Consider the following 26,633-nt stretch of genomic DNA (forward strand, 5'->3'; position numbering starts at 1 on the left):
TCACAGCAAGGAGGAGGCCTAATTCGCAGGAAAGAGAGGCCTAATCTGCAACAAAGAGAGGCCTAATCCGTAGCAAAGAAAGGCCCTTAACATGCCTAAAGAGGACAGTGTAGAAATTCGGTTTGCTATAGGTGATAGCATGGTGAAAGAAGCCATCTAAGACATGCCTTAAGGACTGTTTACAAGGTTGGTAAGCCACAGTCATAAAGTGAAGAAATGTGTTGAAGAGATCTGCCCTATAGGCTCAGAACAGATCAACGTAGGGCTAGATACATATGCGGATTGGGTGCTAGAAAGTGTTGACAGCAAGCTGAGTTCTTGTAGGCTAGATACTGCTGCATTGATTGTGTTTGTACGCTGTTTTATGGAGGACTGTAGGCCTAACGTGCTGTTGGGCGAGGCCGCAGGCCATAGCCAGTAGCAAAGGCTGTTAACTGTTTTAAGGGTTGCATTAAGGATATCAAGCCAGACTTGGACAACGTGGCAACAATGGAGTTTCACCTTGGTGAACCGCAACCTTTGAAGGCCTGTATTGTTGATTGTATGGAGGATGAGGGCTCAAGATTGCTACCCTAACCAGTAATGCAACAAACCACAGTGCTAAATTGGATATTGATTTTGGGCTAACAAGAAAATTGAAGTAAATTGCTCTTAAGCATAGAACATACGAAAAATTAACTTGGTATCAGAGGTGAGGTGAAGACAAAGCCTAAGCAAGAGTGAAAGAGCAATCATCGAAGACAATTGAACAAGGACAAAAGGCTCAATGGGTTCCTCATCCCACTTCCCGACTGAAGACAAGCTCCGTGAAAAGTCTGACTATCACGGATGGAAGATGTCTCTTGATCTGACATTGGAAGAAACAAGAATGGTGGAGCAAGAAATGCCTTTTACTAAAGGCAACCCTACTGCATTCTTTGCTCATGCCAAAAGGAGAAACAATGCAGGGTCTAAAGGTCATTTCCATGGAAAGCCTGGATATAAGGGAGGAAGGAAAGGCAGGTGCTTTGCTTGCAATAAGTTTGGCCACTATGCAAGGGAGTGTCCAAATAGAAGGGACACATCTCATGATGACGATCACAATCATTCCGGGGGCAACTTCAACAACAACGATCAAAGGAATGACAGGTACAATGGCAAAGGAAAAAGGAATTCGGGACATCAAGGAAATGGTCGACCCTCCAAGAAAGCAAGGAACTCCAGATATGAAGAATCAAATGTTGTTAACAATAAGCAAAAGTATTACTATCTTATATCGGCCCTCTCCACTACCAATCCTTCGAACACTTTGGGGAATTGGCTTATTGATAGTGGTGCTTCAAGGCACTTCACCAGATACAAGGAAGCTCTCTTTAATCTGATAGAGAAGGAAACAAGCTTGGAGATTATTCTTGGAGACAATGCCACTTATCGCGTAAAGGGTGTAGGGAATGTTACTCTTCAATTGAATCAGGGTAACAAGATTCATTTACAAGAAGTTCTTTATGTACCTGATCTCAAGAAGAACTTGGTGTCCATTTTGGCAATGGAAGATAAAGGTGGCATTCATCGATGGAAAGGTACGTATTTGGAAAAAGAATTTTAAAGATGCTTTTACTCTTGGGTTCAGGGTTGGCACTTTGTATCAAGTTGCAAGAAGTCCATTGGGGGCCATGTCTTGCGACACATCTCTATAATCTGAACTATGGCACCGGAGGTTTGCCCATCTTCATTGTAACCCGATGTGAGACAAATGGTGACAGGGATGTCTGAGTTCAAAGTAGAGCATGAAGGTGTATGTGCCGAAGGAAAACTTACAAGGGGACCATTCCCCTCAAGTAATAGCAAGACCACAGATATATTGCAGTTGGTCTACTCTGACATATCTAGTATGATGCCCGTAAGCTCTTGGAAGGATGAAGTATACACTTGGTTTTGTCACTTCAAAGACTATGTGGGACAACCCGAGGGGTTTGAGGTTCATGACCGGGAATCTCATGTATGCAGGTTGAAGAAAGCTCTCTATGGGTTGAAGCAAGCACCCCGGGCTTGGTATGAGAGGATCGATAGCTATCTAATGAAGCTAGGATTCACTAGAAGTGAAGCCGATCCGAACCTTTACTTTAAGGTTGAAGATGATAGACCTCTCATATTGGTGCTTTATGTGGATGACCTCTTTCTGACAAGTGCAGACCCTCTCATTCACAAATGTAAGAGGGAGTTGGCTTCCGAATTTGAGATGAAGGACCTAGGACTAATGCACTACTTCCTAGGGTTGGAGGTCTGGCAAAAGGCAAGAGAAATTTTCCTATCTCAAGGAAAATATGTTGTGAAGATATTGGAAAGATATGGGATGGTGGATTGCAACCCTGTGCCTACCCCGATGGAGCTTAACTCTAAGAAGTTATGTGGTAGTGCTGTCGGACCTGTATTGGGAAATGCTTTTGAGTATCGTCAACTCATAGGAGCACTAATGTTCTTGTTGAACTCCCGTCCGGATATATGTTTTGCAGTATGTTGAGCCAATATATGGTTGAGCCTCATCACACACATTGGATTGGTGCCAAGAATCTTCTGAGATATCTTCGAGGCACAATCAGTCATGGACCGAGATACACTATTGGAGATGTGAGGCTGCATGGTTATTTTGATGTTGATTGGGCAGACAGTGTGGTGGATCGCAAGAGCACTTCTGGGTGTTGTTTCTATTTGGGTTCTGCTTCGATATCTTGGATGAGCAGGAAGCAGAAGTCGGTTGCTTTGAGCACCAGTAAGGCCGAATACATAGTTGCGAGTATGGCCTCTTGTGAAGCTGTCTGGTTGAGGAAGCTCTTCAGTGAGCTGTTTGAACATGTGCTGGATACCACCATGATCCTTTGTAACAACCAGAGTGGGATCTGATTATCAGAGAATACCGTATTTCATGATCGCTCCAAGCACATAGACATTAGGTACCACTTGATTCGGGATATGGTACAACGAGGAGCAATAAGGCTCCATCACATTGGGATTGATGAACAGGTCAGCGATAATTTGACGAATCCCCTGGGAAAGGTCAAATTCTTGACTTTCCGAGAATGACTAGGAGTCGTGGAGATACCCTCTCCTGAGGGTCTTGTATGACATAGATATTGAGCTCTGGGAGCTCCGGGGGGCATGGGTTACTTCTTGGAGCGATGAGAAACCATAGGGTGAGTAGTTCAACCTTCCCCTAGTGGTTTGCTATGTAGGCAGGATGAGTGGTTCATCCTTCTCCTGCTGAGACACAATCATAGGGTGAGTGATCTAGCCTTCCCCTAGTGATTTGTTGTGTACAGGTTGAGTGGTTCAGCGTTCCCCTGGGATACCCCATGGCGACATGTAGGCAGGATGAGTGGTTCTTCTCCTGCTGAGACATCCTACCCATGCAGTCTGGGACTCATGGGAAGTACCTCTCATCTAGCCAATGAGTAGGGAAATGAGGATAGGGACCATAGTACTACCGATGGGTGCATCGTGTACTACCGTACTCCCTATGCTAGGATGACCTATATTGATCTCGGATCAATTGGAACTGACTTCAGGTCAGTAAGAGTGGTATGAGACACTCTCTTTATATGAGACTGACTTTGGGTCAGTAGAGAATGGTATGATACATTCTCGATCACTTCTTCTTCTTCATAGTTCAGCAGAGCAGAGCAGTGCATTGATGGCAAAGATAGTACCGACTGACAGATGGATTAGCAGATGGAGTTATCCCTAGTTGAGAGGGACTGTTAAAATTGGAAACTAGGGCCAAACTCCATGTGAGTCACGTTATTTATGGAAGCTGATATTTTTCTTGGATTCCTCTCTCCGAGAGGTGTAGGATTGGTCTAAAGATCATCCGATTCTGACATGTATTTATGGAGATATGAATTTATTTGTATTATTGACAATTTGTCAAGGTCGGCTAGCAAGCAAATTACCCCCAGCTCAACCTCAACGTTGCATTTAAATAGAGGAGACCTCAAGTCATTTGAGGCACAACATCTTATGATCTCTCTCCACTTGTTTGGGTTTGTCTTCTCTCAAGGAAGACATAGTGGAAAGAGTCATCAAAGAGAGCCCTAGCCATAGATCTAGCCGCAGTCATGAAGGAGAAGAGGCCATGCCCTAGCCGCAGTCATGAAGGAGAAGAGGCCATGCCCTAGCCGCAGTCATGAAGAAGAGAGATCTAGCCGCAGTCTAAAGAAGCCTCTTATTCGTAGCTAAAGGAGCCCTTAATCCGTAGTCAAGAGGAGCTCCAATACGCAACAAAAGGGAGCCCTAATCCACTGTCAAAAGGAGACCCTAATCCGCAGTCAAGAGGCCATAGCCGCAGTCAAAAGGAAGGCCCTAAACTGCGGTTAAGAAGATCCCTAATCCACAACAAGGAGGAGGCCTAATCCGCAGCAAAGAGAGGCCTAATCCGCAACAAAGAGAGGCCTAATCCGTAGCAAAGAGAGGCCTGATCCGTAGCAAAGAAAGAGCCTTAACATGCCTAAAAAGGACAGTGTAGAAATTCGGTTTGCTGTAGGTGACAACATGGTGAAAGAAGCCATCTAAGACATGCCTTAAGGACTGTTTGCAAGGTTGGTAAGCCACAGTCATAAAGTGAAGAAATGCGTTGAAGAGATCTGCCCTATAGGCTCATAACAGATCAACGTAGGGCTAGATACATATGCAGATTGGGTGCTAGAAAGTGTTGACAGCAAGCCGAGTTCTTGTAGGCTAGATACTGCTGCATTGATGGTGTTTGTAAGCTGTTTGATGGAGGACCGTAGGCCTAACTTGCTGCTGGGCTAGGCCGCAGGCCATAGCCAGCAGCAAAGGCTGTTCTAAGGGTTGCATTAAGGATATCAAGCCAGACTTGGACAACGTGGCAATGGTGGAGTCTCACCTTGGTGCACCACAGCCTTTGAAGGCTTGTATTGTTGACTGTATGGAGGATGAGGGCTGAAGATTGCTGCCCTAACCAGTAATGCAACAAACCACAGTGCTAAATTGGATATTGATATTGGGCTAACAAGAAAATTGAAGTAAATTGCTCTTAAGCATAGAAAATACCAAAAATTAACATAAAGAGGATGGCATTAAGAGGGAGACTACTACTGCATATACTCCTAAGCAAAATGGTGTTGTTGAAAGGAAGAACCGTTCTATCGTAGAAGCCACTCGTGCCATGCTTCATGATCAAAGCCTTTTGAAGTTCTTATGGGCCAAAGCTGCAAACGTTGCTGTGTATGCATCAAAATAGATGCCCTCATCAAGCGCTAGACTACAAAACTCTCGAAGAAGCCTTCACCAATAAGAAACCTGATGTTTTGCACTTTAGAATTTTTGGTAGTCTCGTATATTTTCATGTGCCGAAAGAAAAGAGAAGCAAATTAGATGCTTCTGAGAAGAAAGGAACATCTGTGGGCTACAGTGAAACTTCCAAGGCATATAGAATCTATGTGCTTGGTCAAAGAGAAGTGGAGATAACTCATGATGTCACCTTCGATGAGGATGCTGCCCTTGGGAAGATTAGTGACCTTCCTCTTCAAGGAAGGACAAAGAAGCAGATTCAGGAAAACAGGGAGAACCGCAAGATGAGCCAAAGCTCGATGTTGAAGAACCAATGGATCACATTGATCTACCCCCTCATGGGCCGTCCTCCTCGAAAAGGAGACCCTCATGGCTTAGGGAGACTCTCGAAGATGCCGAGAAGCTTGTTGCACCAAGGGGGACATTTCGTGAAAGCAAGAAGCCAAATAGGTACCAAGGGTACTTAACTACAATGAACACCATTGTTCAATCTGAGCCTGGCACATTCGAAGAAGCTGTGAAGCACCAAGTTTGGAAGGATGCTATGAATGAAGAGTATGAGTCGATTATGAAGAATGATGTCTGGGATGTGGTCCCTAGACCCAAGGACAAATCCGTTGTCACCTCGAAATGGCTCTACAAGATCAAACATGGAGTTGATGGAAGTGCTGAAAAGTACATGGCTAGATTTGTTGCTCGAGGCTTCTCTTAAAAGGAAGGTGTGGACTTTAATGAAATATTTGCACTTGTTGCCCGATACACCACCATCCATTCGATTATAGCCCTTGCTGCCTCGCAAGGATGGAATCTACACCAAATGGATGTCAAGACCACCTTCTTACATGGTTCAATTAAGGAGGAAGTCTATGTAGAACAACCCGAGGGGTTCGAAGTTCAAGATCGTCAAACACATGTATGCAGGTTGAAGAAAGCCCTCTATGGGTTGAAGCAAGCTCCCGAGCTTGGTATGAGAGGATCGACAACTATTTGATGAAGCTGGGATTTACGAGAAGTGAAGCTGATCTGAACCTTTATTTTAAGGTTGAGAATGATAGACCTCTCATCTTGGTACTTTATGTAGACGATCTCTTTCTGATTTGTGCAGACCCTCTTATTCATCAATGTAAGAGGGAGTTGGCTCCGAATTCGAGATGAAGGACCTAGGACTGATGCACTACTTCCTAGGGTTGGAGGTTTGGCAAAAGCCAAGTGAGATTTTCCTTTCTCAAGGAAAATACATTGTGAAGCTACTTGAAAGATTTGGGATGGTGGACTGCAAGTCCGTGACTACTCCGATGGAACTTAACTTCAAGAAGTTATGCGGAAGTGTTGCTGGGCCCGATTTGGGAAATCCTTCTGAGTATCGTCAACTCGTGGGGGCCCTGATGTTCTTGGTGAACTCCTGTCTGGACATATGTTTTGTAGTGAACACATTGAGTCAATTTATGGTCGAGCCTCATCACATACACTGGATTGCTGCCAAGAATCTCTTGAGATATCTTCGGGGCACAATCACCTATGGATTGAGATACACTGTCGGGAATGTAAGGCTCCATGGTTATTTTGATGCTGACTGGGCTGGCAGTGTGGTGGATCGTAAAAGCACATTTGGATGTTGCTTCTCTCTAGGTTCTGCTTCGATATCCTGGATGAGAAGGAAGCAAAAGTTAGTTACTTTGACCATCGTTGAGGCTGATTACATTGCTGCTAGTATGGCCTCCTGTGAAGCTGTTTGGTTGAGGAAGCTTTTTAGTGAGCTGTTTGGACATGTGCTAGTACCACTGTGATCTATTTCGACAACCAAAGTGGGATTCGTCTTTTTCAGAATCCTGTGTTTCATGACCGCTCCAAGAATATTGATATCAGGTACGACTTTATTCGGGATATGGTACAACGGGGAGCAATAAGGCTTAGCCATATTGGGACTGATGATCAGGTCACAGAGATTTTTACGAAGCCCCTGGGGAAGGTCAAATTCTTAACCTTCCGTGAATGACTTGGAGTCGTGGAGAAACCCTTTTATGAGGGTCCTGTATGAGATGGATATTGAGCTCTGGGAGCTTCGGGGTGCTTGGGGTACTTCTTGGAGTGATGAGCGACCATAGGGTGAGTGGTTCACCTTCCCCTAGTGGTGCACGATGTACAGGGTGAGTGGTTCACCTTCCCTTGTGGTACCCCATGTTGAGATATGCATAGGATGAGTGGTTCACCTTTTCCTATGGCATATGAGCAGGATGAGTGGTTCACCTTCTCCTGCCGGCACATGCTATCCATGCAGTCTGGGACTCATGGGAAGTACCTCTCATTTGGTCAATGAGTAGGGAAATGAGGATAGGGACCATAGTACTACCGATGGATGCATCGTGTACTACTGTACTCCCTATGCTAGGATGTTTGATATTGATCTGGGATCAATGGAGACTGACTTCAGGTCAGTGGAGAGTAGTATGATACACTCTCGATTATTGGAGACTGACTTCGGGTTAGTGGAGAATGGTATGATACATTCTTGATCATTTTCTTCTTCATTATTTCTTCATGGTTCAGCAGAGTAGAGCAGAGCAGGGATGGTACAGATTGTCAGATGGTTTGGCAGGTGGAGTTCCTCCTAGTTGAGAGGGAGTGTTAAATTTGGCAACTAGGGCCAAACTCCACCTTGGACAACTCATATGATGCAACTGATATTTTTATTGGATTCCTCTCTTTGAGAGGTGTAGGATTGATCTAAAGATCATCTCATTCTGACATGTACAAATGGAATTATGAATTTATTTTGTTTATGGACAAATTGTCAAGGTCGGCCAACAAACTAATGTAGGCTCAGAAGCCCAACAGTCACGTCTATTCATCCTCAACATTTGCATATAAATAGAAGGTGCCTTTGCCTCATTTGGACATCACTCACCTTCTCACACATCTCTCTCTCCTCTTATGATTGGGTACGGATTTCAGGACAACCTCTCTCCACACGTGCGAAGAAGAAGACTGTTTTCTGTGTTGATTGAATTTCAGGGATAGTTTGACCAAGCGTTGACTAGCAGTGTTGACTTTCTTTGACTGCGGATTTGTGGGATTCTTTCTGTTTGGGTAGGTCGCATTTATGGGCACAAAAATCGAGGCAGTCCGTATTGTTTGACTAGCGTTGACTGCAGTGTTGACTTTGTGTTGACCAAGTTTGACTGAGTTTTTCCGGACTGTTTTGCGCTGATTTGATTCGCTGTTAGAGGTCGAGTTGACCGAGTTTGACTGAGCTGTTTTGGAGGTCGAAATCTGCCTGTTGACCAACGTTGACTTTCTGGTTAGGGTTTTTTGTGGCTGCTATTTGACTAGACAAAATTCACTTTGGTTGGGCAAAGTGAATATTGCATATTGTACTCTCTCTCTCCGCTGAACTTTTGAAGAATAATAAGAAGAATTGATCAAAGGGTTTCCCCACATTGGGGTTTGTCCCTGGCTGGCGCCATATCTTGTGTCCTCTTGTCTTGGCTTGTCTTCTACTTTTTTATTTATGTTCTATCTGCATTTACTGTCATGTTAATGTGGTTGCTAATCTGGAAATTGATATTGGGCTAATAAGAAAATTGAAGTAAATTGCTTTTAAGCATAAAACATACCATTGTTATCTAAAATTAACAACTTTTCTATCCTCTTACTTTTCTAGTGGTTCCAACCTTATTGGACTTTACATGGAGAAAGTAGAATTTTAGATCCCATTTAAAATTTAGTAGACTTGATAGTTTCCAGGATTTTAGGATTGGTAGGATTACAAGGTTTCCACTGAATTCTATCATGTATGAAGGTGTGGAATTGGCATTTAATCAAGAGCACTAAACCATTTATGTATCGTCATGTTGGTTGCATTGATTGTTGAACTTCTTCATCTTGACCTTAGTGTCTCCATGGCTTGAGTGAAGGGTACATTTTCACTAGAGTCATGATAGAGGAGTTCAACAATTAATGCAACCACGATTAGACACCAGTACGATATATATAATATTGTAGAGTTTAGAGTCTAGACTATGTCACTATAGTTACACATTAGTACTATGCTTATTTTAGAACTCCATAGGCCATTTATAGCCTCTTTGTTGATGTGTTTTGGTTTAGAGATATACTGGACTTGGTGCTATTTTGGTTATATGCACTCTTGCTATATAAATGAGAAACATTTCTTATTTTGTTGGCTTGACCTACAAGGGATTTGAACATTGAATCTCATGGTTTACATAATACTTCATAATACGGCAATCACCAATTGAGCTGCCCCCTTGTGGGCTTATATAAATGAGAAACTTTAGATATTCGTGTACAAATGCTTTGGAATCATATGGATGCACATGAATACATATGCTTTTTAATCAAAGTTTATTTTTTAATGTATTCTTTTGTTGACTAGTTTTTTGGTCGTTTTTTTCCATCTTTGGCCTAGTTCACATTTTTTAGGTTGATTGGTTTGGTTTTGATAACATTGCTTTGGGAGCAAGAGTTGGGCAAGATGATATTGCTTTGTTGCAAGCTCGTCTTAGTTTGAACCCTCTTTCCAACACTCATCCATTCCTTGACCATATTCCATCTTTGCTCGTTTCACGTACTATACATGTCTACCACATGGTTCCTTGTAACCTCCTTTTTGGCCTATTTCATTTTTCTCTTTGTGCTACGATGAGGCTTGACCGGTTTTCCCTCCATCTAGTGACTATTAAATGGAGTTAGAGGAGGAAGGGTTCCGCTAAATTGAGAGGTGCACTACATTTAGCAAGGGGACCCACAGGTGTGCCAAAGGCGCACGTTACACTTTATCTCACTGTTTTGACTTTGGAAAATTTTAATTTTCCTATAGTAAAAAATTGAATTGATCTCAGTCATTCATTGAGATTTAATCTCAACCATTTGTGGAGTTGGTGGGCCCAGGTCAACTTCAAAGGAGGGAAAGGGTGCAAACTTTGTTCATTATACATTTGAGTGCGTTCTCTTTTCAACGATAGAGCAGTGCGAGTTCCAACACTAGGGTTTCCATACAATGCATACCAACAAGAGAATAGAGGCCGTATGGCCATCACAATTTCTAGATTTGTGTTTCCAACAGTTGTGTGTGAGTGCCCATGCAGAGCAATTGCGCAGAAGGCCATATGAGGTAGTACGAAATTCGTATTGTGCACAACAGAAGGAGGCTGAGTGGGCTAGATAAAGTCCAGTTGGGGCGCAAAAGGGTGTTGGTCGATTTCTGAGAGAAGGGAAGCTTTTCCCTCTTCCATGTAATTTTTTGAAAGAGCTATTGCTGAAGAAAAATAATAGAGAACACACAGTTTGCAGGTTTTCATGGGTAAAATTTCTAGTGTTGAATTTTTGAATGTGCTTGTGTCTTCAATTTTGTTTTTCCGTTGCAAATAGTTCAACTAGTAAACTCAGTATATATGATGAATGTATATTGAAAGTTCAACAACTGTTCATCTACGTCCCAGGCTTGGAGAAAACCTTGTTTCAGTCTCAACCTTGGAGAACAAGGGTTATGAGGTTATCTTCAACAAAGGAAAAGCCTTTATCAAGCCTTTCAACTTCGAAGTAGCTATAATCTGATCGGAGTTAGGGTGAAGAACCTCTAGAAAATTCAGTTTGATATTGTGGCAACCTTGAGTAGCAGAGGAGTTGGTGAGCAGAGTTGTGACCTAGGGGAGATTTGGCATAGGCGTATGGGTCACTTACACCATGTAGTTCTGAAGATCTTGAGAGAGATTGCCATAGGGCTACCACAGTGTAGCGTAGATAGACATGATGTGTGTAAAGGTTGCACACTTGGCAAGTATGCCAAGACATCCTTCCTCAACAAAGATAGCGAGGCCAAGAGCATTTTGGAGTTGGTACATTCAGATGTCTGTGGACCATTTTCCTCTCCATCCCTTATGGGATATAGATACTATGTCACCTTCATTGATGACCACTCGAGAAAGACTTGGATCTTCTTCATGAAGAAGAAAGATGAGGTCTTCTCGAAGTTCGTGGAGTTCAAGGCCTTGGTGGAAAACTAGACTGGTAGAAAGAGCAAGGTGTTGAGGTCAGATAATGGTGGGGAGTACATCTCCAACGCCTTTAGGGACTTGTGTGCCAAGGAGGGCATCAGGGGAGAGCTCACTGCACCTCATAACCATTAGCAGAATGGGGTGGCTAAGCGCAAGAACCAAAGCATTGTTGGAGTGGTTAAGGCCATGTTGCATGACCAAGGGCTGCCTATGTTTCTTTGGGCAAAGGCATGCAACATTGCAATCTTCTTGCAGAACAGGAGTCCACATAGGGTGCTAGGAAGAGTCACACTAGAGGAGGCTTTTACAGACAAGAAGCATGATGTATCTCACTTCTGGATTTTTAGTAGCCTTGTTTACTACCATGTGTCTTCTGATAACAAGAAGAAACTGGAGCCTACAACCGAGAAGGGTATTTTCGTGGGCTACAATGAAACATCTAAGGCATACCAGGTGTATATTCCATCACTCAGGAAAACAATGATTAGGTGTGATGTGAGATTTGAGAAGGAAAGGGCTTTTAGGAAGTCCTTGGAGCGAGAGTAGGGTGTAACATAGGACGAGGAACAGTAAACTCCCAAGCAAGAGGCTCAACTAGCCCCTTAGATTTCATCAAGACCAGTTATTGGGCAGGTCCAACAACACACAGATGAGGAGAAAACGCGGGAACAGTAGGAGAGAGTAGAGCAAGTGGAGCGTACTCAACTAGCGACTCCCAGCATAGGGAGAGGATGAGCTAAGTGGGCAGAGCAATTGATTAGGGAGGCTCAGGAGAGAGTTGGAGCCCCAAGCTCCACATTTAGGTAGAGCAAACAACTGCAGAGATATATCAGATACATGGCACTGATGACTAAGTTGATAGACTTAAAGCCTTCTAGCTACAAGGCGACAACCTCTCAATTGGTATGGCGATATGCCATGGTGGAGGAATATTCCTCCATCATGATGAACAATGTTTGGGAGATAGTGCCAAGATCGGTTGGCAAATCAATGGTTGGTTCACGTTGGGTGTACAAGATTAAGCACGAAGCTGAAGGGAGGGTGGAGAAGTGCAAGGCTATATTTGAGGCCAAAGCTTTCTCTTAGGTTGAAGGGATAGACTATCATGAGATGTTCACACTAATGGCCTGATATTCGTCCATTAGGACCATATTGGTGATTGCAGTGCAGATGGGTTGGAAGATCCACCAAATGAATGTGAATACTGCCTTCCTTAACCGAGTTGTTGAGGAAGAGATATATGTTGAGCATCTCGAGGGGTTTGAAACTTTCAATAGAGACACGCATGTTTGCAGGTTGAAGAGAGCTCCTTATGGGCTCAAGTAGGCATTGAGGGCATGGTATGCCTACATAGACAACTACCTTCTTGGATTGGGCTTCACCAAGAGTGAAGCTGACCCTAACTTGTATTATATTGTGGTTGGGGGGCAACCTCTCATTCTTGTGTTATATGTTGACGATTTAATATTGACAGGGGACAAGAAGCTCATCAGTGACTGCAAGAGAGATCTTGCAGAGGAGTTTGAGATGAAGGATATAGGGTTGATGCACTATTTCCTTAGGCTGGAGGTGTGGCATGGTGATGGGGAGATTTTCTTGGGATAGGGTAGGTACACACATGAGATTCTTAGGAGGTTCCACATGCAGGAGTGCAAGCCCATGACCATGCCTCTAGTCACAAATTGGTGGAAGGTGGATGCTACTGGAGAAGAGTGAGTTGATCCCACTTTTATCAAGCAACTCATAGGGTCATTGATGTATCTGGTGAACCCACAATCAGACATTTGCTTCGCAGTCAACCAGTTGAGCCAATTCATGGTTGAGCCAAGCAGAGTGCATTGGGTTGTTGCCAAGCATGTGTTGAGGTATCTCAGGGGCACAATAGATTTTGGGTTGTTATACAAGTAGGTTGATGGTGTGACGCTTCAGGGCTTCACAGATGCAGATTGGGTAGGGGGTTCAACAAACAGGAAGAGCACTTCAGGTTGTACCTTCAGTGTTGGGTCAACAACTATTTCCTGGTTCAGCAGGAAGCAAAGATCAATGACATTGAGCTTAGTTGAGGCCGAGTACATCGCTGCCAACCTGGCAGCATACGAGGCCATATGGTTGGGGATACTACTTTTTGGGTTGTTCAATAAGAACTTGAAGCCCACAATCGTACACTGTGACAATTAGAGCTGCATCAAGCTCTTTGAAAAGTTAGTGTTTCATGACTGCTCCAAGCACATCGAGATCCGGTACCACCATATCAGAGATTGTGTTTAGAGGGGAAAGGTCATGCTCTAGTATGTGTCTATAGAGGAGCAGACAACAAATACTTTGACCAAGGCATTGGCAAGGGGTAGATTTATCTACTTCAGAGATAAACTAGGTGTAGTACAGAACACCTTCCTCTCTAAGAGGGAGTGTTAAATGGAGTTAGAGGAGGAATGGTTCAACTAAATTTAGAGGTGCACTAAATTTAGTAGGGGGATCCACAGGTGGGCCAAAGGCGCAAAGTACATTTTATCTCATTGTTTTGACTTAGGAAAATTTTAATTTTCTTATAGTAAAAAATTGAAGTGATCTCAGCCATCCATTGAGATTTAATCTCAGACATTCGTGGAGTTGGTGGGCCTAGGTCGACTTCAAAGGAAGGAAAGGGCGCATACTTAGTTCATTATGCATCAGATGACTGTGTTCTCTCTTTAGTAATAGAGTAGAGTGAGTTCCAACACTAGTGTTACATACAACACAATCCAACAAGAGAATAGAGGCGGTATAACCATCACCATATTTGTGTTTCCAGCAACAGTGCGTGAGTGCTTGCGTAGAGCAATTGCACAAAAGGTCATACAAGGTTGTACGAAATTCGTATTGCACAACAGAGGGAGGCCAAGTGGGGAAGATAAAGCCCAATTGGCGCGCAGAAGGGTGTTGGTCGATTTTCGAGTAAAGCGAAGTTTTTCCCTCTTCCATGTAATTTTTAGAAAGAGCTATCGCTGAAGAAAAATAATAGAGAACACAGTTTGTAAGTTTTCCCCAGGTGGGGTTTTCTTGGTAAAATTTCTTGTGTTGTATTTTTGAATGTGCCTTGTGTCTTCAATTTTGTTTTTCAGCTGTAGATAGTTTAGTCAGTAAACTTAGTATATTTGATGAATGTATGTTGAAGGTTCAGTAGCTGTTCCTTTCACTTTAGTAAAATTCATTAAATTAGTTGTTGGATTTTAAAAGTCTAACAATGACAACCATGTTTTCCAATTCTCCTTGCCAACATGTTCTCACAGGAAGAATCCCAAACAAAATCCAAATCTAGATGAAATGCAATGAACCTTTTTAAGTGATCTCAACATGCATATAGGCCTAAAATGAGTGTTGAGTAGTGTTACTTGTTACCAAATAAAATGGGTGACCCTATAGGAATTTTTTTTCTCCTATTTTGGATAGCCAGCCAACCATCCAACAACCATACACATTACTCAATGATGATGATATGACACATTCCTTTTCCATTTGCACAAGTCATTCAACTCTCACCATTTGACATTCCTCTTGAATGAAGGTGGGCTACTACTCGACAGGTACTTTAACCATTTTTCTATCAAGAGCTTTTACTTAATGTTTTGGGCATTTGAATGATCTTGAGTGTAAACTTGTTCTCTCACATTACCAGTGGGGTTAGTCTTTAGCCCTAGCCCAGTGTGACCTCCTCTAAGGCCTTAGGGTTATAGGAGGGGCACTACTTGGTAAACTTGGATTGAAGTAGCGTGTCCATAACTATTCCATACATAACACCTTTCATCATTCCCTTGATACCACCTTCATCCTTGGGGTTAACTATCATCAGTTCATTGGGATTTGACACTCATACATACACATCTTTGAGTAGGGCCAAAAAAGTTTGCCTTGGAGGTTGATGTAGCTACAATAATAAAAAAAGCATAAGGTGTGCACAACAAAAGAAAAACAAAAATTAAAATGTAAAAGATGGTTGAGACATAGTTAGTGCATGGGCAAAAGCCTAGCATGAGCTCTACCCCTCTCATAAGAAATCACTTGGTTCTTGAGCACTTGATTCTCCATCCCATCATAAGGAACCCTTGCATCTGCCAACCCTAATGAGCGATAAACTAACTCATCTTTAGGGGTAAATAAATGCTATATCATAAAAAGCAAGCTTGGATCGTTGAGCTATGCACCATATGAAAGCATGGCTTGGTCTCTGACCTAAATCATGGTGTCTCTACTGTGCATACTTTTCTTCTTCTTTTCCTTTATTGTTCGATTGGATTGTTGATGTTATTGTTCTCTCTACATAATTACTAATCATGATATGATTTATGGGGTGAATCTAATATGAAAATGTTGAAAAAGTTCATAAAAGTAATTATCTACAATAGCGAACAATCTAGCGCTAAAAATTAACATGGTATCAGAGTTGGGCTGAAGAAAAGTAATTGAGAACACCCCCTTGAAGACACCAATAATAGAAGCAAATGAAGATGGCATAGACCTAAAATAATCCTAGGGTTTGAAGGGAACCTTAGGGAGGCTTTGTTCTTACAAGAGAAGGTTAGGGCTTGGGAGAAACCCTTGAAGTGGCCTTGGATATGGCTTGGGTTCTATAACATTGAAATCCTAGAGTGAAGCAGGCTCTTCTTGATCAGAGAGAAGCCATTGAGTTCTTCAAGTACCTATGACAGATTTAGAGAAACCCTAGTTTGATTTGTCTCCTACCTAATAGGAAATGATGTGTTGCAGTGATTATCTTGTAACTGGGCTTGAAAGGATCGGAAAGAGAATGTAGGTGATGCTCAAGAGGATGCATTTCTTTTAAAGACAACATTGACATATGATAGATGGATAGTGGTGTCTCCTGACTAAGAGGAAGACAGAATCAAGAGGCAGCTGAGAGCCTCCTACAATCTATATTAAAGATAAGTACTTTCAAGACTTATGTCATTTCTTTGTGTCACCATTCTTGTTAATTTACTCTTTTCGATTATTGGTGATTCTTCCTGCATGAGTATTTTTATTTGTTTCACTAAATTCTTGAATAAGGATGTGATCATCTTGAGGATCATCAAGATGCAGAGTAGTGCAAGAAGGGTTAACTCCAAGAGGGAGCTAGTGCAGGAAAATGAAGGAGCCACTCTTACATCTAGAAAAGAAAGACAATCCTGCCTCATCACCAGGTACACTTTCATTATCATTAATTACTTTGCTATTATTGCCCTTGCTCTTGTTCTGGGGTCACAGGTATATTTGATGAATGTGAAGACTAAGTCCTCTATATCAAGATTGAGGAAGACGTGGAAACATCCCATGATTGGAATAGCACTTGAAAATGGACAAGAGCTCAAGACCTCAAAAGAAGGGTTGCAGTCTCCTTGGTTGATAACTATGATTGAAGAATCTTCCCATTCAGAGGGAGTAGATTGTGTGCAACTGTCCGATATGATGCTGAGAGCGATATGTCCTTCATGCAAGGACCTTTCTTGATGACTAAGCTGTAGCAGCGTTTGATGCTTCCGTGATATGTTTTATTTGTTTCACTAACTTCTTGGATGAGGATGTGATCCATCTTGAGGATCATCAAGATGCAAAGTAGTGCAAAAAGGGTTAACTCCAAGAGGGAGCTAGTGCAGGAAAATGAAGGAGCCACTCTTACATCTAGAAAAGAAAGACAATCTTGCCTCATCACTAGGTACACTTTCATTATGATTATTTACTTTGCCATTATTGCTCTTGCTCTTGTTCTGGGGTCACAAGTATATCTGATGAATGTGAGGACTAAGTCCTCTATATCGAGATTGAGGAAGATGTGGAACCATCCCATGATTAGAGTGGCACTTGAAAATGGACAAGAGCTCAAGACCTCGAAGGAAGGGTTGCAATCTCCTTGGTTGATAACTATGATTGAAGAAGCTTCCTATTCAGAGGGAGTAGATTGTGTGCAACTGTTTGATATGATGCTGAGAGCGATATGTCCTTCATGCAAGGACCATTCTTGATGACTAAGATGTAGTAGTGTTTGATGCTTCCATGATATGGTTCAAACTATGATAAGAAGTATGCTCTCAGAGAAAGAAGGTTATGATGAGATCCTAGCTCCTGTTGCCAAATGCATTATTATCAGATATACGTGAAGTAAGCTTCCTCTATGGAGGAAGGAGCATATTTGCAGTTATCTCAGGACTTGAAGGGGCATGAATAGTAGACTCATGATTGCAGATTGAAGAAAGCTCCATATGGACTCTAGCAAGTCCCCTAGGCTTAGCATGCTTGGAATGATAGACATCTGATGCAGACCTCGACCTCTCTTCATAATTGAAGGTATGTCTTTGATATTTGGTTTTATATGCTGACAATTTATTTCTGACAAGATCAAGATCATCTCAGCATTCAGTGCCAAAGGGAGTTGACTCTTGAAACCAAGATGATCCACTTCTTGAGATTAGAAGTGTAACAAAGAGATGATGAGGACTTCCTTGTCAAGGGAAGTATGATGTCAAAGACTTGGCATGATGATTTACACTAAGCAGTTGAGAGAGCCTCCTCTTCAAATATAGTTATGTCCACTTCTTGAGATTAGAAGTGTAACAAAGAGGTGATGCAGACTTCCTTGTCAAGGGAAGTATGATGTCAAAGACTTGGCATGATGATTTACACTAAGCAGTTGAGAGAGCCTCCTCTTCAAATATAGTTTTGACGCATTCTTGATTTGTAGTATGTTCTTTGAGCCATATAGACCCTGGATATGTATGTTGGAATCTTGCAAAGCTGGAATTGGGATACCTAGTCAATGTAGTCATTCATGAATTGAGACACTCCATCGGATACTTGAGACTTTATGGATACACTGATGCTGAGAATGTTGTTGATTGGAAGAGCACATCTGAGTGCTGCCTTAGGTCTGCCTTGGTTTCCTGGATGATTCGTTGGCGTAACAGTTTGTTGCTTTGAGAGACAGTGTGCATTATTGCTAGCATGGCAGGTTGTGAGTCAATATGGTTGAGAAAGTTCTTTGAAATTTGTTTGAACATATGCTGGGCATGACTATGATATACTGTGACATATTATGGTTTCCGACATGTAGAGAATCCTGTGTTCCATGACAATTTCAAGCACATTGAGATCATATATCACTATATCCGAGATATGGTGCAAAAAGGAGCAATGAGACTCCATCACATTTTGATTAATGAGCAGGTAGACAATTGGATCCTTTTATTGCAGTATGTGAGCTTGTCATTGATATTCTCTAGGCTTCATGCACTATGGCTAAGACCTAAGTCACCTGACACGGGGATTCGGGACACGTAGGATTCGGGATTCGTGGTGTCGGATTCGGGACACGCTGACCCCCCGGAACAGGACACGTTATATATTATTTTACTAAAAAATATATATATATATATATATATATATATATATATATATATATATATATATTTATATATTTAAAAATATAAATATAAATATATATATATATATATATATATATATATATATATATTAAAAATTAAATATTATCATATTTCTTACACAAATTTTAATTAATGATACAAATTTATTGATTTCAAACATAGATCTTCATCTATAGCTATTAGCATGCATAGTACATACAAAATTCAAATAAATGTCAATGGTACTGGTCACATAAATGATAAATCTATTAAAAATTTAAATCATGATTCATAATTCATAACTGAAAGACAACTTACAACTACAAGATAGTAAGATAAACACACTGACAACTGTAGTTTTCTCATTAAGTCATCAAATCAAAATGTGTTACATAGGTAGTGTTGGTGCAATGCCAATGGCAAATAGAAATAGAAAATATAAAACAACTACAGGTATACAAGCCTCAAGGCATCAATCAGCATCAGAATCAGCATCACTGTCCCCATCATCATGGTCCCCACTGCTCTCCTCTACATCCTCCTCCTCCCCTGTATCCATAGTCGCCTTTGCATCTGCTGGTATGGAGGCTGACCCCTCTAAGTCATCAAATCTAACAGGCTCTAGCACTGGATCATTGAGATCCATGTTGGCCAATGCCAACTCAAAAATGGTGTCCTGACCCATATCATCAGGAACAGTGTTACTTGGGAGCGGGAGCGGGAGCGAAAATGGGAGCGGGAGCGACATATTCAGAAGCTCTTGGTTTGGTGCTCTTGATTAAATACGAGTTCCATACCCTAATACATGACAAAATTCAATGGAAACATTGCAATCCCCCAATCCTAAAATCCTGAAAAACTGATAAGTCTGCTGGATTTTGAATGAAATCTAAAATTCTACTTTCTCCATATGAAATCCAATGAGGCCGGAACCACTCTCAAACATCCTGAGTCATTTCATGGTAATGTTAAAAATTTAAGTAAAAGGATGAAAATGAAGATTAAGGAGAATGTCACTTTTACTTTAAGAATTTAACATTACCATGAATAGCATATCAATACTAGGGCCTAGACTTGATTATGAAGCTGCCAAAATGCTCTACTCCTTGCTGCAACAGCACAAATCACTTACCAAATGAAAATATTAATGAGCAAACACGCCCTTTTCATACCCACGCTGAGCTTAGCGAGTCCTGGAAACCGGACACGTGTCCTAAAATCGCGACACGCCCCTGAAAATCGCGACACGCCCTTGGACATGACGTGTCCGAAACGGACACAACGTGTCCTGTGATTTGGACACGAATCCGGACCGAATCGTGTCGGATTCGCCGGATTCGGGATTCGCAGGGGGTTTAGGACGAATCCGGTTTCCTAGGCTAAGACTAATAGTCGTAAGGCTAGTGAAGGCTCTAATGAGATGAAGGGGTCACGATTGATCGAGAACACTAAGCTATGCTCTTCCCCCCTGTTTGAGCTCACAGGGAGAGGAATTGAGCCAGAGAGCTCCTGGGGTTGAGGGAACTCTGGACAATAAGATAGGGTGTGATCCTTACCCTTGTGGTAAGTAGATCTTGCCTATTGTCACTGTAGGGCGTGTGTGTGATCCTTGTCATTTATGACAAGTGGGTATCTCCCCCTACCATCAAGTCTGGGACTTGGCAGAGTATACCCCAGTTGGCATCCTACCCACAAGTTGGGCTTGTTGGGATTGTTCCTCCCCATTTGGCCAATGGGTTGAGGTGACTTGAGATAGGGTGTGATCCTTACCATTTATGGTAAGTAGTATCTCGCTCAAGTGATGGGATGCAGGTGTTCTACCACTTGAATCTTGAGGGTCTAGGTGGGAAGGATTAACAGACAATAGGATAGAGTGTGATCCTTACCTCTCATAGTAAGTAGATCTCACCTATTGTCATAGGACAATAGGACAAAGTGTGATCCTTACCTCTCATGGTAAGTAGTTCTCACCTATTGTCACAGATCAATAGGATAGAGTGTGATCCTTACCCTTGTGGTAAGAGGATCTTGCCTATTGTACTTGGATATAGGGTGGTAGTTGGAGCTCCCCTATGGTGATTCTTCTTCTTTAGATCGAGACATCATTGTTCAGTTGATGATCAAAGGAGTCAAGTTGAAAGGAAATGTGATGAGATGGATGACTTGCTGTATAATTGAGATGAAGGTCATGGAACTTGAGCTGAAGACTAGTAGGGTTTGCAGGATCTAATCGATCTCTCCTACTATCGGTTGTTGATTATTCTTCTTCTATGAGTCACGACGAGACGAGACGAGACGAGATGAGACATGATGTAGCAATGATGGGACATTCGAGATGAGACTTATGATGCAGATGGAAATTTGGGCAGCTATGGGACCAATTTCGCATAGAAACCCGACTGCCCCAACAAAAGCCCCAAAGAAGGATTCAAATTAAATATTTCTTATTAATGTGTGGGCTCTCCTATTATTATACGTTGTGACAAAATCATTCGGGTAGACAATTATTAAATAAAATATATTCGATATTATTCAAAACAAGGGTTACATTGGCAAATCTTAGGTCAGCTCTTCAAATTAAGTTACCCATTCGAAAATGCATACAAATACGCTATCATTCTATCTCAAAGAACTTGCATTAGATAGCTCGTGAATCTCTAAGGTTCTAATGTTCGGTGGTTCTGGCCCGTATCAATATTCCTGTTTATTGTTATCCTCTATGGCATTGCTCTCCAAACGGTGACTCGCTCTTATGATCTATGGCATCGCTCTCCAAGAAATGGCTCAATATACTTTGGTTCTCACTCTATATTCTATCTCTCTAGAGTCTACACAATGATTGCTATATATACTTGTGGCTCATTTTGGGCATGCTACAGTGGTATGCACTAGATCATTGCTTGAAGAGAAATGTTGGAGATGATTTGACTTGTTTTCATCTTGGTTCACTTGATACATTCAAAATCTAGCCTTTGCATGGTGAAAATTGCCCTAATATGGCTGATGTCATTAACCCTAGGTAATTGACGCCCTAATAAAACCCTAATCCTATAGAAACTTCAACTGAGGGCTTATTTGAAGGTTTTCCATCTCCTATTATTGATATTATCTTTAAGTAAATCTTTTCTCTGTACGTGCATGCCTAGATATACTTTGGTTGAGCTACATCTTGAAACCCTAGGTGTCGAGCCTTCTTTTCAAGACTTAGCTTATGGTACGCTTTTCCTTTTACATAAAGAATTGTGCCCTAATCCATAGAAGAAGTACCTTGCATAGCCACTCACAAACATCACCTTGAGCCAATTGACTTAGAACATCCTTTAGGTGAGAAACTGGGAAGCATCCCATGTGGTGAAATTCCACTAAAGAGTAGGAAGTGGAGTGCTAAGGTGATAGTGGCAAGCACTTCATTGTTGCATCTTTGCATGGCTCTTGCTTTGTGAGGTCTCTCACAAGGCCTGCTAGATTTTGAGGCAACATTACCCACCAACATGCTTGGGTATCCACAGGATAAAATTTTTCTCCTATGATGCAGATTTCAGCCAACCGCCATGTATGTTATTTACTTTTCCACAGTGCATATGATCAATGATACCACTGATGCCTTGCTTAGTGCTAATTTAGGTGAGATGGGTTTGGTGCCACTTACAAGGTACATTATTTCCATTCTTCATAATGGGTGCTATTTTCATATATAGGATTCATCCCATTGATCATTGGGGCATTTGTTGAATGGATTGAGACACTTTTTATTTGTGCTTTAACCTTGTTTTTACTGCAATTGGAAATCATCACCCTCTTCTAGTAAAGTGTGGCATTTATTGGGTAAATTGTAATACTAGGGAGTGCTTGAAAAGGGGATATCATGTCCATATACCCATACTAGGGAGTGCTTGAAAAGGGGATATCATGTCCATATACCCACAATACATAACATTTTCCTTCTTTCCTTCATACTCATGTTCATGGTTGAATTGTACATTTACCCCTCTAAGGTCCACCTTTCAGTAGTCCCATGAGAAGAAGGGGCTAATAAGCTTGAGGTTAATGCTAATGAAAATAAAGTTAAAGAGCAATTTGAAATATAAAATGCCAGAGAATAGTAAAAAAGATACATAATGGCATAAAAACCAAGGCAAAATGGGCAATCTGCTCTCATATGAGGCCATCACCCCTAGTCCTATGCATTGAATGCATCTACCAAAAAAGGATTGATGAAGTATCTCGATCTCGAATGTGATAAATTGCATTTGAACGGTGGATTTGATAAACAGGACTATAAATGTATATTTATATACAATCATTATGAAATGAAAAGCAAGATGCTCCAATCAAATATTGGACCATAACATATGGGGATGCATTGCCTCTGCCAACCTGTTATTTTGTCCCACCCCCACAGGCATTGCCTCTATAAAGTGGGCATTGCTTCTATCAAGTGGGCATTGCTTCTACCCAGGGCTTCATCTCGTTGTTTCATGAAGCATGCCATGTTTTGCAAAGTAATTTCTCTTTTGGATTGAATGCAATAGTAAAGATTCCTGAATGAGGGTTTGAAATTTTGAACTGCATTTTTTTAAACGAGTCAAGACAGTTGCCAATTGATAACATGCTATGATGTTTTGTGGTGTCCAAACTCAATTTGGTTATTAACAACCATGAGGTCTGTCTGCTCTTTCATTAAGCACCTAATCATTGTTACTTTCATTATATTCTTATGCTGTTTATTCATTTAATTCAGCGTTATTGTATCTGAAGCTGGCGTAGTTGGGATTGTGCCTGCTTCTTCAGATGTGTGATATAGTTGTCTGATTTGTTGATAATTTCTTTTCCCTTAGCCACAATCTCTCTTTATGAAGTCCCTGCTTGAGTCCCATGGTTGTCACTCTTGGGCCTTGGCTTGTACATTGACAAGCATGGGGACTAGTGGATTTCTGTTCCTTGAAGATCTTTGTACCATCCTATTTTTCTGCTTTCTTCATGGTTCTTAGAAGGCATCTAAGATACCAGCTACTTGGTTTTCGCCTAGATGTAGCCATAATGGAACCTGCTAGGGTTCTAAAGGGATTGGTCAACATTCTCTCTTGGAATATCTTGACTACTGAGATTGTTCAGGCTCACGTAAACAATAATCTGCTAATGGTAATCAGATTTCTAATCCCAGTTTATTCATAATCACAAGTACATTATTCACCTTATGTAACATAGTTTTACTTAACAGATCCCAAGCTCACTTTTGGGTTATACATGCACATGAATAGAGGTTCTGTACTTATTCCACAAACACAATGTGCATTTCATAAATAGCAATTCCATACATAGCTCATTGTCATCGTTCAACAACTGACATTACACAAAAGACAAGACAGTGTACTCATAAAACCTTATTGTTCACTATAGGATGTCTTGTCATATACTTATGTGGCACTTTTGTTAGAATGAATAAAATCCTTGATATTCTTTCTGGGACATTATATATCTAAATTTAGTTTCCGAATAAATATTGGACAGATAGGTGATAATATGGTCTTTTTGTAGGTTACCATTATGTATAGTTTCAACTTTGAGCAGTCTCTCTCAAAATGTGAATATAGTAACTTAGTTGAAACTAGCCCCTGAAATTGTGAAGCTATCAACTTCCCCGAGGAAGAGGTCGAATACTGAGTAGAGTGTGTTCCATTGAGAATTAAATACTTGTTATATACAAATGATTAGATTGTGCAGAAGGTCAAACAGGAGAAGCTGCCCTCAACCAAAGATTACAGGATTCTATAGGTATCACAAGGTATACATATAAAGTTATAAACATGCCCTTGTTTGCTTCATAGGCTATTGATGCTATTGATGTACATCTGCAAACAAGAAATCTGATCTGAAAAGTAACTTTAGCTCAAAACAAAACAAAGCAATCTGAAATGTAACTTTGGCTCAAAACAAAACGATGCAATGTTCTACTGTGAGAGCAATGGAGATGTTGCAGCATTGATGCTATTGAAATGCATCTACAAGAAAGGAACTTAAGATATTCCTGCAACTGAAAATAATATGGATTAATGCTTTAGCGGAGTGTAAATACGAAATTTATTATGTATATAATGCTATTTGCCATATACTTGTTCAATTGGATGAGAACTATTTCTACAGTAAAATGTGTATGCTTGTACCATTTGATGTTAAACCAGAACAAGCTTATTTCCATTATTTATGTAAATCTTAAATGTTAATCAATGGTATAGGCTGATTGCAATGCTTAATTCACAGGTTAAGTTGCAGTCTAATTCAATGGAGGCATTCAGAATCTATCGGAATCTCTTGAGGGCAGTGCGTACATATATTGGTAATGCCAATAAAATACACTTCCAAGAATATATCATGGCAGAGTTCAGAAAGAACAAAGATATTCGGGACTCTTCCCTTGTTCAACAGAAACTGAAGCTTGCACATAATTATGCGTTGCTGCTTAATAGTGTCCACCATCATAAGGTAATGCTGTTTTGTTGGTTAAGTGTATTCTTTAAGCTCTACTGTGAGATGCTATACATGATGTCTTTGCCAGTCTGGACTCTGATTGACTGCTTTTCAATCATTCTTGGACATTATTATAATTTTCTCATTTGTATTGAAACTGTCTATTTTGTTTTCCCTTATGGAAATCTAGTTCTTAAAGCATTTACTTTTTATGGTTTCTGCAGGATCTACTATTCTCTTACAACATTGCCATAGATCGGGAAGAAGAAAAGAAGTTGACACTGAAAAAATCAGCTTCAAGTGTTGGACTTCAGCTTCCACAACCTTACGAGGATTAAGCTGACAATGCCTTTTATGGATGAATTTGGAGATTTCATCTTGCACATACCTATTTGTGTTCTCCTATCCTGCACAAACCTATTTGAAAATTTCTCCTACTTTGTTTATTACTTATTCAAACTATACAAAAATTTTGATCTACAGGGAGATGAACTTTGAATGGCAGATGGAAATTATGGGTACTTTCTTAAATATATCGATGTCAAACAACTAATGCAGAATGGAGATACGTTTGCCTTTAGATTTATCTCTTGCACTGTAGGCAAGCTCGTCTGTGCTTTTATGTACTAGGTTGGAAAGAACACATTAATTTTTAAAAGAAGACATATATCATATATGGTATTCTACATCACCAAATGATGAAGATGATACATCTCATACATCTTTATTTCTTTTCCCCAATTTAAAGGTGAGTCCCTTTAAATCTTCCACACAACCATATTAAAGTTTCTGCTACTTGATCCCCACCCAAAATGGGTTAGTCTGCAAGCAATGTATTGTTGAATCTCTTGATGAGGATATTGTCTGCTTTTGGTTTTCATTTAGTCCATTGAGAATAAGGAAACTATAATTTTATTGACTAGATTATTGCAGGAGGCTTCTTTGTTGAAAATGTAGCGATGGAAGGTCTTCTGGCTTGTGCCTTAGCTGATGAAGACCTTGTCTTAGTCTTTCTCTAGCATGGATGCAAGTTCATGAGATAGACTTCAGTTTCGATGAGTTGACTTCCAATTTACTGGAATGGTCATCAAGGTTGCATGCGTAGTGTTGGAGTCTTCTTTAGTTTGACTATAAGACGGGGTGGCAGTGACAAGTTCAGTTAGAACGAGTTAAGTCTTTAGTGTTGATTGGAAAGAGAACGAGTAAAGACTACACTGTTGATTGGAGAGAGAACAAGTTGAACTCTCAGTTAACTTGCAATCAAAACTAAAGACTAGGCCTCCTTGCATGCTCAAATTCTATCTATAAAGAGAAGAACAAAGGCACAAGATCCATCATTCTTGAGAGATCAATTCTTTGTGTGTGGAGTGCACAGAATTGAGGAGCTTGTGCATAAGGATTTAGGAGGCCACAATTAGGCAAGAAAATAGGAGCCCAATTGTGTGCTAGGAAATAGGAGCAAGGGCACAAG

At 41.0% G+C, this 26,633-nt stretch overlaps 1 protein-coding gene across 1 annotated transcript in view; it reads left to right on the plus strand.

The window, feature by feature from the left end:
• The window catches only part of LOC149166401 (complex 1 protein, LYR family protein), a 36,949-nt gene extending 11,111 nt beyond the window's left edge, over positions 1-25,838 (plus strand). Inside the window, exons 2-3 of the mRNA XM_089431337.1 lie at positions 24,956-25,177; positions 25,387-25,838. Of these exons, the coding sequence (XP_089287463.1) occupies positions 24,977-25,177; positions 25,387-25,500 (315 nt within the window). The 5' untranslated portion in view covers positions 24,956-24,976 and the 3' untranslated portion in view covers positions 25,501-25,838. The remainder of the gene's footprint in view (positions 1-24,955; positions 25,178-25,386) is intronic.
• The last annotated feature ends 795 nt before the right edge of the window (positions 25,839-26,633 follow it).

This window comes from Pinus tabuliformis, chromosome 5_1, assembly GCF_031772625.1.
Source record: "Pinus tabuliformis cultivar Carrire ecotype Pingquan chromosome 5_1, CPIR1, whole genome shotgun sequence".
In the NCBI taxonomy this organism is placed as follows: domain Eukaryota; kingdom Viridiplantae; phylum Streptophyta; class Pinopsida; order Pinales; family Pinaceae; genus Pinus; species Pinus tabuliformis.